Source organism: Anticarsia gemmatalis, chromosome 13, assembly GCF_050436995.1.
Source record: "Anticarsia gemmatalis isolate Benzon Research Colony breed Stoneville strain chromosome 13, ilAntGemm2 primary, whole genome shotgun sequence".
In the NCBI taxonomy this organism is placed as follows: domain Eukaryota; kingdom Metazoa; phylum Arthropoda; class Insecta; order Lepidoptera; family Erebidae; genus Anticarsia; species Anticarsia gemmatalis.
Window position 1 is genome coordinate 3227987 of NC_134757.1, and position 16453 is coordinate 3244439.

Consider the following 16453-nt stretch of genomic DNA (forward strand, 5'->3'; position numbering starts at 1 on the left):
GTGAGGGTGTTATTGATAAATAAAAAACAGATGTTGTCTTATACTATTTTATTTATAGGTACCGGTCTCACGACTTCTGAATAAATTTCGGTTAGCGTATCATATAGATGGATGTTGGAATTTTTCATACACTCGCTGTCACTTTTTATCTATGGACGGGCTATCCGAGCCTTATTCAGAAGTCATGAGACCGGGAGACTTAAATCTAGCTAGAGTATAATAAAAAAGTTACATTAATAGAAAATCTTATGTCGGACTCATACAAGACTAGTATAACTTTACATTATGCTACCGCCAGAATAAGGTAAATTTTCTTTATTCTAGTCGAGTACGGATGCGTTTTCAAATACGTCCCTGTCTTAGTAAAAGTCTAAATGTCATATTTAGTAATCATCCATACGTTAAGATGTTAGGGTCATATTTATGAATGGTTTAATTAACGAATGTGTAATAGAGGACGTATCTGAAAAGGAAAGTTTTTCCATTATTGCAATGTAAAAGTTTAATTGCTACAATGTTTTTTTGTTATTTTATCCATTTTATGTTTTTTTTTGGCTTTAGTTTTTTTTTATTATCTTAATTATAACTATGATTACATGAAACATCTTAACTCTACTTACACTAGGATTACATGAGTTTTTTTTGGATTTTTTTGTTTTTTATTTTTTTTTGTTTTAACGGGTCCGGGTCTCCCCTTGTCAAACCTTTTTCGCAACTACTTCACGCACTGATTCACCTTCGACTTCAATCGTATGCTATGCTACCTATGCTAAAGGTTATATACTTAATAATCTATCCAACTGAGGATCATGAGGACCTAGGCCCAACACGAACAGCCTCGTACATTCCAAACGTTGGTATTTAATGTGGAATTTTATCATTTAGCAACTACCTATCGAATAATACTTAGAATACTGATTATATATTTTCAAAGTCAATCGAATGCCACATTGTAGTATGTTGTAAATGTGGGAGACGGTGACTTCGACGGGACATGAGAGCTGTCATAGGACTCATGGGTTTTATATCAACGGAAACACGGGCGGTAATCGCGTCACTGAGGATGTATAATAATATGTTGCACTGTCTTTACCGGCCGGTTAATGGCAAGTAAAGAGTAAGAGTCCTATGACCGCTCTCAGCCGGTCAATCTAGCCCGCGAATGCTGGCTGGATGTTAGTCCTAGTCCCGTGGCGGCTTAAGTACGGGGAAAGACCGTACCCCGTCAGTTTTCACTCTGGACAGCCAACTAAGGCAAGCCAGAGATGGGGGCGGTAACCTCCCCCGTGAGCTAGGGTCCGCGGGGTCGCTACGCCCCGACGCTTCACCGCAAAGCGCCCTGCGGGTTATGATTATAATGATCTAGTTCATTATATAATCCAAAATTACTATCCTATATTTTGAGCCTTAATATCCTATGATTAATTATATAATTACTAAAAAACTCTACATTTTGTTTTTGTTTTTTTAATTTTATTTTTTTTGTTTCGTTTTATTACTGCTGGGATACTTCTCTTCTCTCTTCTCTGAGATACTTTGGCACAAATTAACACAATACGTCACGATTTACACGATTGTTAACAGTGATATACTTATAAAAAGTTACTTAATAATAAGTGAGGTAACCCGACACTTAAATACAGCTGATTAGTAGCGACTTCAGCTAATGTGCCGCTGCACAGCAAAGCGTACATTAAGAACAAGAGACGTACACGAGGGATCCGGGAGGCGCAAATATATTAACGACGGGGTCTTTCGCTTCGCAATATAACCTGTTAATTCTTGTTTTATTTAATTAATCGTACTAATATTATAAATGCGAAAGTTTGTGAGTATGTATTGATGTTTGTTACTCTTTCACGCAAATACTTGTGAACCGATTACGACGAAATTTGGTATTTAGGTCGCTGAAGGCTCAGAGTAACACATAGGCTTTTTGGGTCAAAATTTTCTCGAGAAGAGTTTTAACGCGGATGAAATCGCGGCGGCCTCTAGTATAAAAACACGTTACGGAATGCGATAGTTTTAAAAAGTTATAGAGCTATGTACAAAGTCTTCCGTCAATGGCACGGCCCTACGCTATTAAAACGGTTCCTTTAGAGAGATCTATCATCGATAGTACACTTAAACTAGTGCTATTTGATAGCCATTGTTATATTACTTAATATTATGAATCAATTTAAGACCTTATTTACAAGTAATCCTAGGTTTTACGAACAAATTGTTGGTTTTTTAGTCCTGCCTAATTATTTAGGGTTTTCTATTTGGTGTTATAATATTCCGAACTGCTGTTTTTTAAATGTTGGCTAATGATAAGGTTTGCTAAGGACGGTTAGCACTGCTTTTGGAGATACAATTATGAGCTATTAATATCGTTTAAGTAATAAACAATAAAGAAATAAACAAACGAACGTATTAACACTACTGTAACTGTTTACCGGATGAGAATTTAATCTTGACGAGATTTTTATATCAAAGGGTCTGGTTAATTTACAGACTGTTTTCGTAAATCAAAATGTAGATGGCTATATTATGGGAGTGAAGCTCCATGGAGATTACGTCAAAATGTTTTTTTTTGTAATTTCCAAAATTTTTCATGTTAGTGAGACAAAATATATTGAAAAAAAAATACAAATATTAAACTGTCTTAATTTCGAAATAACTGCCTACTAATTTAAAACTTCTACTAAAATAATTACAAAAAACAAACGACCTACAAACAAAAGTTAAATGAAATAAATAAATAATTTAACTTCTAAACTAACCTACGAGGGCTAAATGTGGCACCATTTTCTTAAATCTGGGGTAATACCGGCTCCAGTTGTATTTACATATTAAACCTAACATTAATACTACATATCATATCACGACCATAGAAAAATAAGCAAAAAAGAACTGTATCAATACTGTCCCTACTAATATTTTATAAGTAAATCTGTCCGTCCGTCTGTCTGTCTGTCCGTCTAAATCAATTAAAAAAACTAGGCAGAGAGACTGAAAAAGGTAAGTAAAATAAAGGTAAAAGTAAGTCATTTTTTGTTCAGAAAACAATTAGATAACGGACCCTTTTTGAAAATAATTTTTTTTGGTATCTAATGATGTTTAACAAAAGGTTTTATTTCTATTATATTATAGACTGAAATGTAGTAGTTGCATCGCGGTCTCTGCAATTAAATTTTTATAGTCCAGTGATACTCAACATTTTGTTCAGATTTGTCTTACAGATGTTATAGTTTTATACATCAGGCCTTTATATTTGATGTTAAAATGTTTTTGATGTTTATATAAATAAAGGCAATTCAAAAACAATTTCCTGGGCGCTGGTTGAGTAATAGATGCTGATGAACTACTCTTCAAATTTGTATGGCGAGGTCCTAATATGATACGCAGTAGTTAACCTAGTCCTTATAATACCGAGGTATTGTGTAACCTCAAATGCTATTTACCAATATTAGGTACTACATCATTATTGTGTCTCGCGCCTTCATATTTAATTTACAGCTATAAGAGTATATTTCCCTTTTATCGCCTTATAGTAACCTACCTAAGCCTACTCTACTAGAAGCATATGTACAGTCTAATCTTTTTAATCACATAATTTGCTCTGATCGCTGATTAGGTATTAATTTTTACAAGATAATACAGCCACGTTGATGACAAATTGTTTTTTTCGCATTTTACAATAAATTTAATTAAAGTTAGATTAAAAGCTATAGGTAGAACTGCGCGCACGACTGCAGACGGCAAGAACAGCATGTGCTATGAGGGCAGATGTAATGCCATCTATCTAATACAAAGTACCTTCTAAGATGTATACGACTGTAGCGCGATTCTATATAATCTGTACTGCCGAGTATCGAGAGTTGGATATATATTAGAATGTACATCCAAAATAGTTCTTACGGAGCCCGATAGAGGCGCTAAACAGATTTTCATTTTGTAAAATTTCTCGATAGCTAGCCGGTTGTCGGTAGTCAATAGTATTAGAGAATCGAGCTACTGTATCCTATATTGAGTGCAACTGTCACGCGACAGGTCGTTTAAGTTGTTATTACACGGACCGTGCGAAGTCTATCCCTTCGGATTGCGTCTGCAGTCATTTGCGAGATCCTACCTCATTATACGAACTAGCTACTAGCCCTGTATTGCCGAAAGCCGGACTTTTTCGCATGCTAGTTTTTATGTCGTCAGAGCGCTGCATTAATTCGATTTATACTTCGCGATGTACAAGAGCAAGTTATGAAGTAGAATTAAACCAATCGCCACAGCAGTTAGCGAGATTATATTTAGAGGCAGAGAGAGTGTAAGGGCGAGAGAGTGAAGGGCAGGTAAAGATATATGTATATTGAGAAGAGAAAGTGGGGAGAGAGAGCGAGAGAGAGAAGTAGAGAAACAGCAAAATAGTCAGACAGTACATACAGTACCTAATTGTAGAACAGATAGCAAACAATTTCAAAAGACAGAACTGCACTAACCATCGCGAAGCGTTCATCGTTCTTGGATTAGATCCATGCTAATTGCCGAAATTATAAACGCAGAAGTTTGTTTGTCAAATTAAAATTTAGCATGGAGATAGTTGGGAAACTTAGGAAACTTTAATTCGAAAATCTTTTTGTAATTTACCCAATTACACGCGACCGGAGCTGCGCGGGTCAACTAATTGCAGAATAAATACGACTATTGTACAAATGATTACATTATTCACGGAATAAATACAACTATTGTACAAACGATTAGACCATATACGCAATAAACAAGACTATTATACAAAATTTGCATTATAATTCATAAAATGATTATACTGTATCTGTAATAAATACGACTATTGTACAAATTATTAGACCATTATGAGTATACGAGGTCTTTCAATAAGCAGCGATCTTACCGACTCCTTTTCAGTTCCGACTTCTTCCTACACTTACATTTACGAGCTTACGACTATCGAAAATAGGGAGAACAAAACTCCTACTTTGCATTTGATGCATTTCTAGTCTACTGGTAGTAACTATATTACAAAAACTCAATTGACTCGATGGTTGAAGGTCGCTCTTATACGCGTAATATACAAGTTTAAATACTAATAGTGCATTCCAAGATCTTTCTCAAAACTTTTTTTTTTTACTAATACACCGGGCGCTTGGAAAATAAACTGAATTTGTAAAAACTCGTTTGTTTGCTCAGTAGTCGAAAAGGTCGAAAATTTTGTACGTCCGTCAGTCCGTGTCCACAAAGTAAAGTGATTTGGAAATACGACTATGTTAAGCCGATTTCCACTGTGACGTAATATACTCAGGGTGTCAAGCTATAGAGCTGGTTGTTTCACTTACGCCTAGTCTAATATAACGTGTTAGTTGATTACATCTACTTTGAATTACGCCCGGCGTTTAAATTAATTTGGTCGATGTTTTCAAATTAGCGAACACATTTTTTTCATCGGATATGATTGACAATCATTTATTGCTTTGTTAACGAAATTATTTTTACTTCTACATTGCTAGGTAAAAGAAAAGTTACTGGTTTATTTAGACCTATGGTTAAACTGGCAAAAAGTTGTAAAAGAAAAGTTAAATTCGTGTTTAATGAGATAAAGACCTATGGTTAAACTGTCGGAAAGCAAAAAAAGGTAAATTCGTGTTTAAAGAGACAAAGTACTTGGAATGCTCTAGCGACTTAGATAAATAGAATACGTATCTAGAAGTTAAAGTAAGATTTTTAATACGACAAAGCGATTCGAAAAAATAAGGTATTTAAAATCAGTTGAATATTATTGATCGAAATTAATTCCTGTTTGATTAAATTACCAAATTTTATTTGGGAAATTATTTGAACGGCACTATTGAGTATTTGTTAAAAGTCTACGCTGTTAAAGTAAAGGGTAATCCGGTCTATTGTTATGAATCTACAAAGCAACATAATTTTTATTCAAGATCTATGTTTTTTGAGCAGAATCAGGTTAAAATTATGCTTATTAATGTCGACTTTATGATATTAAAAATGTTACTTTATACCTACTTATAGTATAGTAAAGAGTACCTACATCAAAAAGTCTGAACCTAACTAATAATTGGCGTTGGATAATTATAATTTATTCGAACCTTCAATGATATGCTGACATTCTATACTCGGCTTAAGCTACCTACTATTTTCTACTTCTCCGGTCAATTTAAACTTTTGCGAACAATCATACTATCCTTTTTCATATTGCAGAAAAAAATATAATTAAAAAAATGCCGTAATCAAATTAAATTATACGAAAAATGTATACTGAAATTAATCGCGAATTGTGATTTTGAAAATTATATTAATTAATAATTATTTAAAGCCAATTTTGTAATAAATAATACTAACCCTATTTACTTCTAACTTATATTACTCCATTCATTTGAATGTTTATCTTCCTTAACTATTATGTGGGCCCATGCAAGGTTGATTTTCGTATATACATTTATTATTATAAGGTCGACGATACAGGTTTGTAAAAATCCGTAAAGACGCTACGCTATTATTTACCCCCGACGCGACGCAGAGTTAGTGTTTGATATATCTATTTGTGTTCATCGTAGCTCCTAAATTAATATACCGATTTTGATGCGTTACTTTTTTATAGTTTACGTGGTGTTTTATAAGTTTGTCAGGTCTATTTTTTTTATGTCTGTAGCATCGTAGCTTCTAAATTAATAGACCGATTATGATGTGTTTACAATTTTAGAATGGAGATTTGTTTTTTTTTAATCTGACAGGCCGATTTAATTTTGTGTAGGTGTATTTAGTGTAGTGTTTAATTTTGTGTACGCCGCCGATCGTTCATCAGTATGTTATTTATATTTAAGGTTTCTCTATTTTTATTTAATGTATTTTTATTGTGGACAATAAAGAGTTTATATTATTATTATTTTTGTAGCATCGTATCTCCGAAATGAAGTCTCGGATTAAAATGCAGTCGCGGTGTTTTGCAAGTTTGACACGTTAGTCTTAATTTTGTGTGTGTCTTAAGCATTAAAGCTGAGGAATTAATTTGATTTGATCCGTTATTTAATTAAAATACTGTCTTCGTGGTTTTTTTAGCTATTTCTTATGAAGATCTGTTCAAAGTTTTAATAATCTTTGGGACAATTTATTATTGATTTTATTTGCGGTAAAATTTTGCTTTGGTTTTCAAGTTAATATGTCGAGGGTTAATATTTTAAAATTACGATTATAGTTAATGGTTATAATATTTTTAAATTTAATTTCTGCACTCCTTATTATGGACTTTACACGAAGAAACACTGTTCTTGCGCGCATTGAACTTAAAAAGGAGTACAAAATGTCCCTATAAATATGATTAAATAACTGCCATTGACGAGCTCTCATAACTTTTACAACTATGGCATTTATTGGTATTAATTTCAATTTTTCTTTTATTACGCGATTTGTAAGCATAATTCTACTGTAAACGGGTCTTACACGCGATTGTTTTTAGATGTTTGCTGTACCTTATTTGTCCGACGTTAGTGTCGAAAATATTCTTATTGTATTCACGTTATTTTTTTATGTTATTATTTAGTTAGTGGTCAACCTTGTGTTAAAGATGTTCAAGCCGCCCGAAAAGTCTTTGGATATGGCTTAACCACTGTTATCTTAATAGACAAAGTCCGACTTTTTGCGTGCCCTCCGAAGCACAGAGACGCTCAGTTCAAATACCACTAATCGGTCACCCACAAGAATAACCGCGCCAAAGGTTGCTTAACCCATAGATCGTTTACTGACTGGTGAGCGCAGCTGGCTATAGGCGCTTTAGAATATATTAAAACGTCCCAATTCTTTTATTTATTTCCCGGGTTTTTTTATCCGTAAGTTTTCCAAAAAGTGTGAAATGAAAAAAGTGTCCTGAGGTTTGAGGTTACACCGCCTTCGGATAAGTTTCAAATAGCTTATAAGAATTTGGTCGTTGTTAACTGTCACTTTATCTAGCATATAAGTTATCCGACACTTATTCCTAAGCTGTGAAACTCCTAGTATTGTGATATTTTCATTTTAATTTGTATAAGTGACTTTGTTTGAGTTATGTATGAGAAGCAGAGATTCGTTCCCCAGCAGTAAAAGTTTTTTTTATTCGATTATATTTGTAACTTACCACTAAACTACTTTTTTTTGGTATCGTTTACTATTAATAAGTTATTATTATTAAGACAGTATTCTAAAATTTGATTATAATTTTCATTTTTTTTGTGTTTTTATCTACTTTATTACGTTTTTTTGGGTTTTTATTTTTTTATCAAATGCTACTAATTTATAATTATTTGTACGTCTTTAGTATATCTCGGGACTCGGGACTACAGAGACAAACGCTCAGCATCCGTCCTCCGAGCAGAGTGGGAGCTCTGCTCTTGCGACTCTGGACGGCCAATGAAGGCAAGCCAGAGGCGGGGACCGCTTCCTCGTCAGTTTTCACTCCGATCGGCCAACTAAGGCAAGCCGGAGATGAGGAAGGGTGACCTCCCCCTGGAGGGCTCAGGTACCGCGGGGTCGCTACTCCCCGTCACCTTGCCTCAAGGTGCCCTGCGGGCTATTATAATAATTATTATTATGACACTATTCTAGATTTTTTTTTTGTATTTTTTATCTACTTCATTTTGTTTTTTTTGGGGTTTTTTTTTTACCAAATACTACTAAGTTATAATTATTATTACAACTCTACTCTAGTTATTAGTTTCCTATCGGTTTTTTTTCTACTTCTAATCTATTTTTTCATCGATTACTACTTATTATTCTTCATTAGTTTAAATTAGTTAGTAAATAATTAATTATGTGACACTATTCTACATTTTTTTATTATTTTTTTTCTACTTCAATGCGATTTTTTTGGGTTATGTTAAGATGACATGAAACGAACTTACGATTAATGGTTTGTGAAATTTTAATATTTTAATTTTAATGAGTTTGTTTTGTTTACGCGAAACTGTTGTAATGATTTAGAAAATTACTAATTTAGCCTGTATGTAGCTGTCGGGCATGTGTTAAATTTAACTAAATGCTTCTTTTAACTTACTTTAAACGCACACAAGCAATGATTTTCACAAAACGACTAAATGATCAAATGTTATGACACAAACACAGATTTTAGTAAAAAACTACTGAACTTTAAAGCTTTCAACCAATTTAAATCATTTGCTTAATTTAGAATTAATTTAAATTATACAATTTTCATTTACGAGGTTATTAACTAACGTCATTATATCTAAAGTTCGCTTTGTCATTGGCACGTTTGACATTATTAATAAGTACGTGAAGGTATTTTTTAAAATTAATTGTTGGTTTTTTATCCAAATGGATGTGGATAGGTATTCTGAAGAGCGGCTAATCCCAACTGATGCATCTGAAAATATTTAAAACATGTTAATTATCAAATATATTAAGGACCGATTTTTCTGCCGTAAGATAACTTTATTCTGAGAATAGCTTTATTACAGACAGATTCTCATCTTCATCAAATCAAAATTTTCCTTCGATAAAGTTATCTTTGGACGGAAAAATCAACCCTTAATGCAATAAACAGGTCTCTGCCTATCAGAGCATTTCAGTGATTACGTCTAGATTTATCTGTTTGTCAGTAATCTCACGAAAAGGAAACTTTGTTTACTATACTATTTAGATTAACTTGTTATTGTTTTCCATATATTTTTAGACATTGAAAGTATCGGCACGTATTGCTAGAAACAAATAAATATAACTGTATGTGTCTAATGATTTTAGTAGAAAAAATACTAAACGCGCCTTTATTTAGAGAATTCATTCTGACTGTAAAGATGTATCGGGAAGGACAATTTAGAAATAACCGCAATTGTTGTGAATTCTATTGTACTCAAGAGTATAAGGTGCAAAATAATGTTAAAATTGTTGTATCGCACCTGTGCATCTACAGACGCCTGGTTTTCATCCTGATCTACACCATGAGAATGATCCGGCATTTCTCGATTTTTATTTTCAATTTTCATTTTCGACGAGTCTGCAAGTAGACGAAGATGCGGCAAGAAGCATTTCATTTGATCCTTAAACGCGTTACTGATACTTATGAGCGAGGAAAACTTATCGTCGGGAACGACCCTGTCTTCGGATACCGGAAGGCTGACAATGTATTCATTATTTTGTAAGATTTTAAGTATTTTTTCTACATCGAATTTCTTGGCGCGGATAGACTTGATTAACATTATCTCCTCTTCCGACATGGCAGGGTCGGTCTGCGAGGCTGTTTCAGTGCGCGAGGGGGTGGACGCAACAGGTGCGCTTACGTGCATCTGTTGAACATTTCCGTGGTGTGCGACAGGTGGTTCAATGAACCGGTTATTGTAGTAGGGTCCCATAGTTGTCGCCTGTGTCACTGAACGATTCCTCTCTGTACGGCCGCCGGCCACCGCATGACTAGAATATACAACATTCTATTACCATAAGGCTCCCGGTGACGGTAACTACTAATATACTTTTTAAATAAGATAACTCTATTGACTGATATCTCTATTAAATTACAGAATACGGAAACTTTCTCAGTGATATTTGAAATTACAATTATGAGTTTATTATTAGGACTCTCAAGACATTTTATTATAAATCAATTAAGTCTTTACGTCCTGATTTTTTTACAGTCTGATAATAGACCGAGGAACTAACGACATGACAAAAAATACACATTATATGGAAAACATACTAAAACTTGGAAAACTAACAAAGTTATATGGCGAAGAAAAACTATTATAATTAAGTTATGTATGTGTGTTTCCTCACTTGTTCATGATGTGTGGATGTTGGGACATTAGAGGAGCCGGCACGGTAAAGTGAGGTTGTTGCATGGTATTGTGCATGGCAGGATTATAATGCCCCATGCTGCTTACTGGTCTGTATGACAAAATACATGAATGAAAAAACCTAGTACAAAACCAAATATCACTTTGGATCGTATTTTTTTTTAATTTTTAAATAATGAGAGATAATTGTATTCTCAGTCTCTCAAAATTAATTCGTTTTGACGAATGTGTCTTTAATGTATCGAAATGTAAATGTTTTTAATTCATTATTGTCCCACTGATAGGGTCTCCTCTCGAGTTGAGGGATGAGTTAAGTTTCGAGTCAAATATTTTTAACTATGGAAAGACCCTGACTAAATTTGAATTTAAATAAAAGGCTGAAACATTGGTTTATGATTGTGTTCCAAATCCGCGGGTAAATAAGTTTAATTTTGAACTAGAAACTAACCAATTTGTTTCTAGAATTGAGTTCTATAGCGCTTTTCTACTTTCGATACTTTTAACTAGTGAAATTTTGACATTTAATACTTGAAAAAAAACGATAATTTAAAATACGTTAGGGGCTTGTAGTTTTTCTAACAAAATTTGTCGGTGGCTTAGTTGTCAACAGTCGATAGCAGGAGGAAATCACTTGTAAAATTTCGACCTACCCTAATTTGAGGTAATATTGTATTATTAAGGTTGTACGTAGACACACATATGCTGAGAAGAAGAAGAAGAAGAAGGTGGTACGTACCCCGGCATGGTGTATGATGGATGTCCATACTGCTGGACAGGCGGAGCGCTTGTAGGAGGACCCATATGCTGATATCCCTGGGCCATGCCGCTTGCACAAAAAGAAACAAAAGTTCTAAAACCTATACTGACTAACATTTTTTTGACAAATATTTAGTCGGTCCAGCTCGGGAGTCTGACCCGAGATGTCGTGATTTTCACAGTTCTTTAGGAAAGATCACTATATCGCCTTGTCTGACTTGGGAACTTAACCCAAGACATTATAAGCGTAGTTTGTTTTAATTTCTGTATGTACCTAGTAGCGATCGAAAATATATTTTCAACGAGAAAACTCGTTGTCAATTTTTCGGGGCGGGATTGAAACCCTGGGTAATACATGTTAATCGGAACAATTTTGAGGATTCCGTTCGACATCATAAAATAAATTGAGCCCCTTTTTTACACTTCAGCGTTTTGTAAGTTATTTTAGAGAATTTTCTGTAAATTTTCCATGGCGGCGATTAAGCCCAGGTCAACACAATCATGTCAATCGAAACTAACATCAGAATTTTAATCGACATCACAAAAGGATTTTTTTCTCCACACTTTGGGCTATTGTAATTTTTTTAGAGATATTTCTGTAATTTTTTCTGGCAGGAATTGAACTCAAGTTCTATGAAACGATCAACAGTATTGTGTTCGTTTCAATTACATCGTAGGCAATAGGAATTTAACCTATTACTTCGGGTTGATATCATTTTTTAAGAAAATTATCTAATCATTTCCCGGAGCGGGTGTCGACCTCAGGGCTCTAACTCTAAAGGAACTCAGGTCCTAGTAAAATACCAACAGAACTTTGTTTGTTGGATCTTTCCGTCGTAAAAGGACTTGAACCTTTTTTCCTTATAGTTCGGACTTTTTTACTTATAGGATAAATTTTTCAGGAGCGTGAATTCTACCCTGGTCCTAGGAAATTGGCACCATTTTCTTCGTTTTATACCAATATATATATTTCTCCTATTATATATGCGAAAATATATGATATAATATATTTTTCGTGTTACGTGGAATAGGGATTGAACCTATTTTCCTTCTCATTTCAGACTGTAGTGGAAAATACATTTTGAAGAAATTTCCAAGAACATTTTCCGGGGCGTCAGCAGCAACATATTTCCTGTAAAAATTAAACCTATTTTTTCTTCAAAAGAGTATCGGGAATTGAACCCGAGACTTCGTAACCAGCAATTTCGAAGCAGTATCAGCAGCGATCTCCTGTATTTTGTTCTACATATTCTCTTAGACTGGACCAAAACCTAGAGGAAATAAATTAAAATTGAATATAACTAAACTTACTTGGTCATAGAGTACGTCGTTGGTATCTGGGCGGCGCTGGAGAAGACTGGGTTCATCGCGTTCTTCCGCATCTCAGCCATCGCCATCGCTCTCGTCGTCCTCCTGGACCAAAGAAAATACCATTAAAATCAATGAAGAAAGCTTCAGCAAGAGAAGGTACCAATTGCTCGATCGATAGGCGAAATAATAATTTTTCAATAGGCGGGTAGTTCCAAACTAGTCTATTGGAATTTTTTTAAACCCCTAATGACCCACTGCAGGGCATGGGGCGCACCCCAAACGAGGTGGAGGGTCTTGAGTCCACCACGATGTCTAAGTGTGAGTTGGGTAAGTCTATTGAAAATATTCCAAGAAAAAATTGAAAAATCCAATAGCACCTTGCCTGACTCAGGAATTGAATCGAGGGTCTCATGGACAATGGTTAAGGGCTATTACGGATTTTTTCCTAAGAAAAATATTTTTTCGAACTGGGACTCGATCCCGGGTCCTTGCAATCGGCAGCATTTGAAAGTCCTAGGTAATGGGAGTTTAATCTATTTTTTATTCATATTTTTTTTAGACAACTCCCGCACTAAGAATTGCTCTTGCGTCGCGAGGACTTTTCAAACATACAAAGAACGAATACAAAGTAGAATAATCCGTATGGGGATCAAACCCACAACTTCCCGAAGCATTGGCGGCGACCAGTTTAACCACTGAGTCACGGAGGAGTCTTTTATAGATTTTTCCTATTGAGAATTGAACCCATGTCCAGAAAATCAGCTTCAATATAAATATTTGTTTTTTGGCCATCAACGTATGCCATAGGAGTGAACCTATATACACTGTTTAATCTGAACAGCTGCGAAAAAATTCCAAAGAAAATATTTCTGAACTAGGAATGGAAGCCCAGTCTTGGGATCAGCTTTTTCCGACATGTAAAATAGGAATTGAACCTATTTTTCTTCCATAAATTGAGCTGTAAAGGAAAACTTTCGAGAAAATTCAACATTGAACCATTTTTCGAACTGGAAATCAAAGCCCGCTTGCAGAAATCAGCTTTATTCTTCTTTCCGTCGTATTCAATAGGAATTGAACCTATTTCTCCTTCACACTCGAATTCAGTAGAACAATTCCGATGATATCTTATTTTTCGTGTCCGGATTCGAACCTGGGACTCATAAGGCTGTAATAAATTAAATATATGTTTCAACTTACTTCTGAGGTGGTTCAGGTGCCTTCTGCTGCTCGGACTCCGCCAGGGTTGGCGTGCGCTTGGTCGCCCGGGTCTTGCGCCCATACGTCGTTTGCGGGTACATCTTGCTCTTCTTCTTCTTCTCTCGTTTTTATTTATATTTCTTCAGTTTATTTTTAATTTTAGCCAGCATCCGGACCCATCCTAAACTCTAGTTAAAATGATTAATCCGCAATTATCATAGAATATATGTAATTGCCATTAATGATTTTACCTAGGTTTCAGAGGGTCCGGAAACTGGAAAATTTAATTTTGTTATTATTTAATTCTCTTTGACGACCTCAAACGTGAAATTTTTCGTACATTTAGCATTTCTGCTGGTAATGTATTTAAATTTCGACGTCGAGAGTCGTAAAGTTAGAAAATTCGATTTATATTTTCGCGGAAAGACTTTTTCGCGACCGTTTTGAGGTCTCGGCATTTTATTCGAATTGGAGAGGGAAGTTTAAGGTTTAATTTTAAGTTTTTAGCGAGTTTTTAGCCCGTAATATTTAATTTTATAGTTTTTAGCCCGAGTTTTTAGTAATTTACCGTTGAGAAGTCCCGAATGAATTTATTTTGACTGAATTTATAGTTAAAACAATTTATCGCGTAGAAAACCCGTCGGCGAAGCTAAAAAATTGCAAGTTCGCGAAGTTATCCGATTTTACCCGTTTAAAAATTTAGCTACGCGAATTTAAGCTCGAAAAATTAGAAAACTGCTAGTTCTGGATCGCAGGAGATGAATTTAAACGCGAAAAATTTATCCGGAATGAAGTTAAGTGACTTAGAAAATTTTGGAGAGTTTTCAGCAAAGAGACAGGGAGACTTTAAACTTTGTACTAGTCGCGGTGCCAAGACCTATGAGTTCGCTAGCGTGGAGCTGCAGCAGACGGTCGACGAGGACTGGCGATTTTCTGGAGGCTTCAGCCTTTTATACTTTCCAGGGGAAGACGGGGGTGCGGGGTCCAAGTCCAACCCCCTAACAGATTTCAGCCAATAGGAAAATAGGGCGCGCGCACTTCGGACCTACCCTTTCGTAACCTTTTTACTTATTTTGCGTAAATCTGATTACGTAATATTGAATTCCGAGTAAAACAAATGATTTTACATAGAGGATATGTGTTGTTTTACATAAGCCGCCATTTTGAATTTCCACTGTATATAGAGTGGAGAGAAATCAATAAGTAACGGATGAAAGGGATGGAGATAGATTATGATTAGAAGTCTAGATTTTCTTTGTGTATTTTTTTTCGAGTTGCAGGCATTGAAGATTGCAACGATTTTTCTCATAATAGCCGCATAGACACCATAGTTGTACTAACAGTAAGCCTGAATTACTGAACAATTATGATATAAGACTTTTCTTAGTAACAAAGAAACTTACAAATAAGTTTATTTTGACATTAATACAATTTATTACTTCACTTTAATGGTTATTTAGGAGAAAACCCACTTTTATCATAGAAAATAAGTTTTTGGAACAATTCATAAATTACTTCGTAACAATACGAACAGATTATGTTTTGCGTCGGATGTAATATTTTACGATGCCGTCGGCACGTAATCATTAGTGAGCTACCCTTAATGTGTGATATTTTTTGAAAATCAAAACTTTTGAGTCTGTTCCTACAGCTTCCAGCTGTATACTCTACCAAATTTTCTTCAATTTAGAAGTAAAATAAGGTATTTAATGATACGTTGAAAATATAAATGTGATCTATGTAACATATACTAATTTAAATTTAAAATATCAATGAGTAAAAGTCCCTTCTCGATCGACCGCAGGAGTTCATGAACTTCGCTTAAAAAATAATTAAAAGCACAAAAATATACAAAGTTTCAAAGATCAAAGCAAAAGGGAAAACGTTACTTTTTCTCGTAAAACATTACTACAGCTTCCCAGTCACTAAAAATAAGACAAATCTTGAGTTTCATAATTGTAAAGAATAAGTTTGATGTAATTTTCCTCTCGCAGCGTGACGCACAATACTGTTACATTTAGGCCTAACATTTCGTAGTATGATTTATTTGATAATCGTGTAATATACTATCTGAATAATCATATTTTTGGTTCGTAGGTGTATAGAGGTGCTACTTGGGGTGACTTGTAGTGACGGTTTCGCTGAATTATGCCTACTTTCCTTAGATTGAGAGAGTTACGGTAAGAAATAAGGTTTATTTAAACCACAGTTTACTGTTTAATTAAGATTTCTTGATTGAATTATGCTTATTTTTTGCCCACCATATTTAATAGTAGCTTTGTCAGCGACAGGCTTAAGTTAGCGCCGCCCGAAGCCTCGGATGGCTTCGGGCGGAAGTCAGTCTCCTAGTCAAAGACTCTTCAGTTAACATAATACCTACAAATGTGCATCACATGCCTATTTTAGAT

At 34.7% G+C, this 16453-nt stretch overlaps 1 protein-coding gene across 4 annotated transcripts; it reads right to left on the reverse strand.

Annotated features, from left to right (window-relative positions):
- Positions 1 to 544: 544 nt before the first annotated feature.
- On the reverse strand, positions 545 to 14957 carry LOC142977889 (uncharacterized). 4 transcript variants are annotated; one of them, XM_076122017.1, is made up of 8 exons: positions 14923 to 14957; positions 14297 to 14319; positions 14046 to 14226; positions 12849 to 12950; positions 11518 to 11607; positions 10762 to 10872; positions 9891 to 10401; positions 545 to 9358 (listed from the first exon to the last, which is right to left on the reverse strand). In XM_076122017.1, exons 3-8 carry the CDS (start codon positions 14144 to 14146, stop codon positions 9302 to 9304), a joined length of 972 nt encoding a protein of 323 aa, XP_075978132.1. In that variant the 5' UTR covers positions 14147 to 14226; positions 14297 to 14319; positions 14923 to 14957; the 3' UTR covers positions 545 to 9301. The 4 variants fall into 4 exon arrangements, with proteins under 4 accessions (XP_075978132.1, XP_075978133.1, XP_075978135.1 ...); XM_076122018.1 differs by having other exon boundaries at positions 14046 to 14233; positions 14923 to 14949; XM_076122020.1 differs by having other exon boundaries at positions 10272 to 10401; positions 14046 to 14319; positions 14923 to 14955.
- Positions 14958 to 16453: the final 1496 nt, after the last annotated feature.

Coding starts and splice junctions, on each gene's coding strand:
- LOC142977889 (XM_076122017.1), bottom strand. CDS start 14,146: ATGTACCCGCAAACGACGTATGGGCGCAAGACCCGGGCGACCAAGCGC. Junction 12,951..14,045: donor GCACCTGAACCACCTCAGAA/GTAAGTTGAAAC, acceptor TCTTTGGTCCAG/GAGGACGACGAGAGCGATGG. Junction 10,402..10,761: donor CATCCACACATCATGAACAA/GTGAGGAAACAC, acceptor TGTATATTCTAG/TCATGCGGTGGCCGGCGGCC.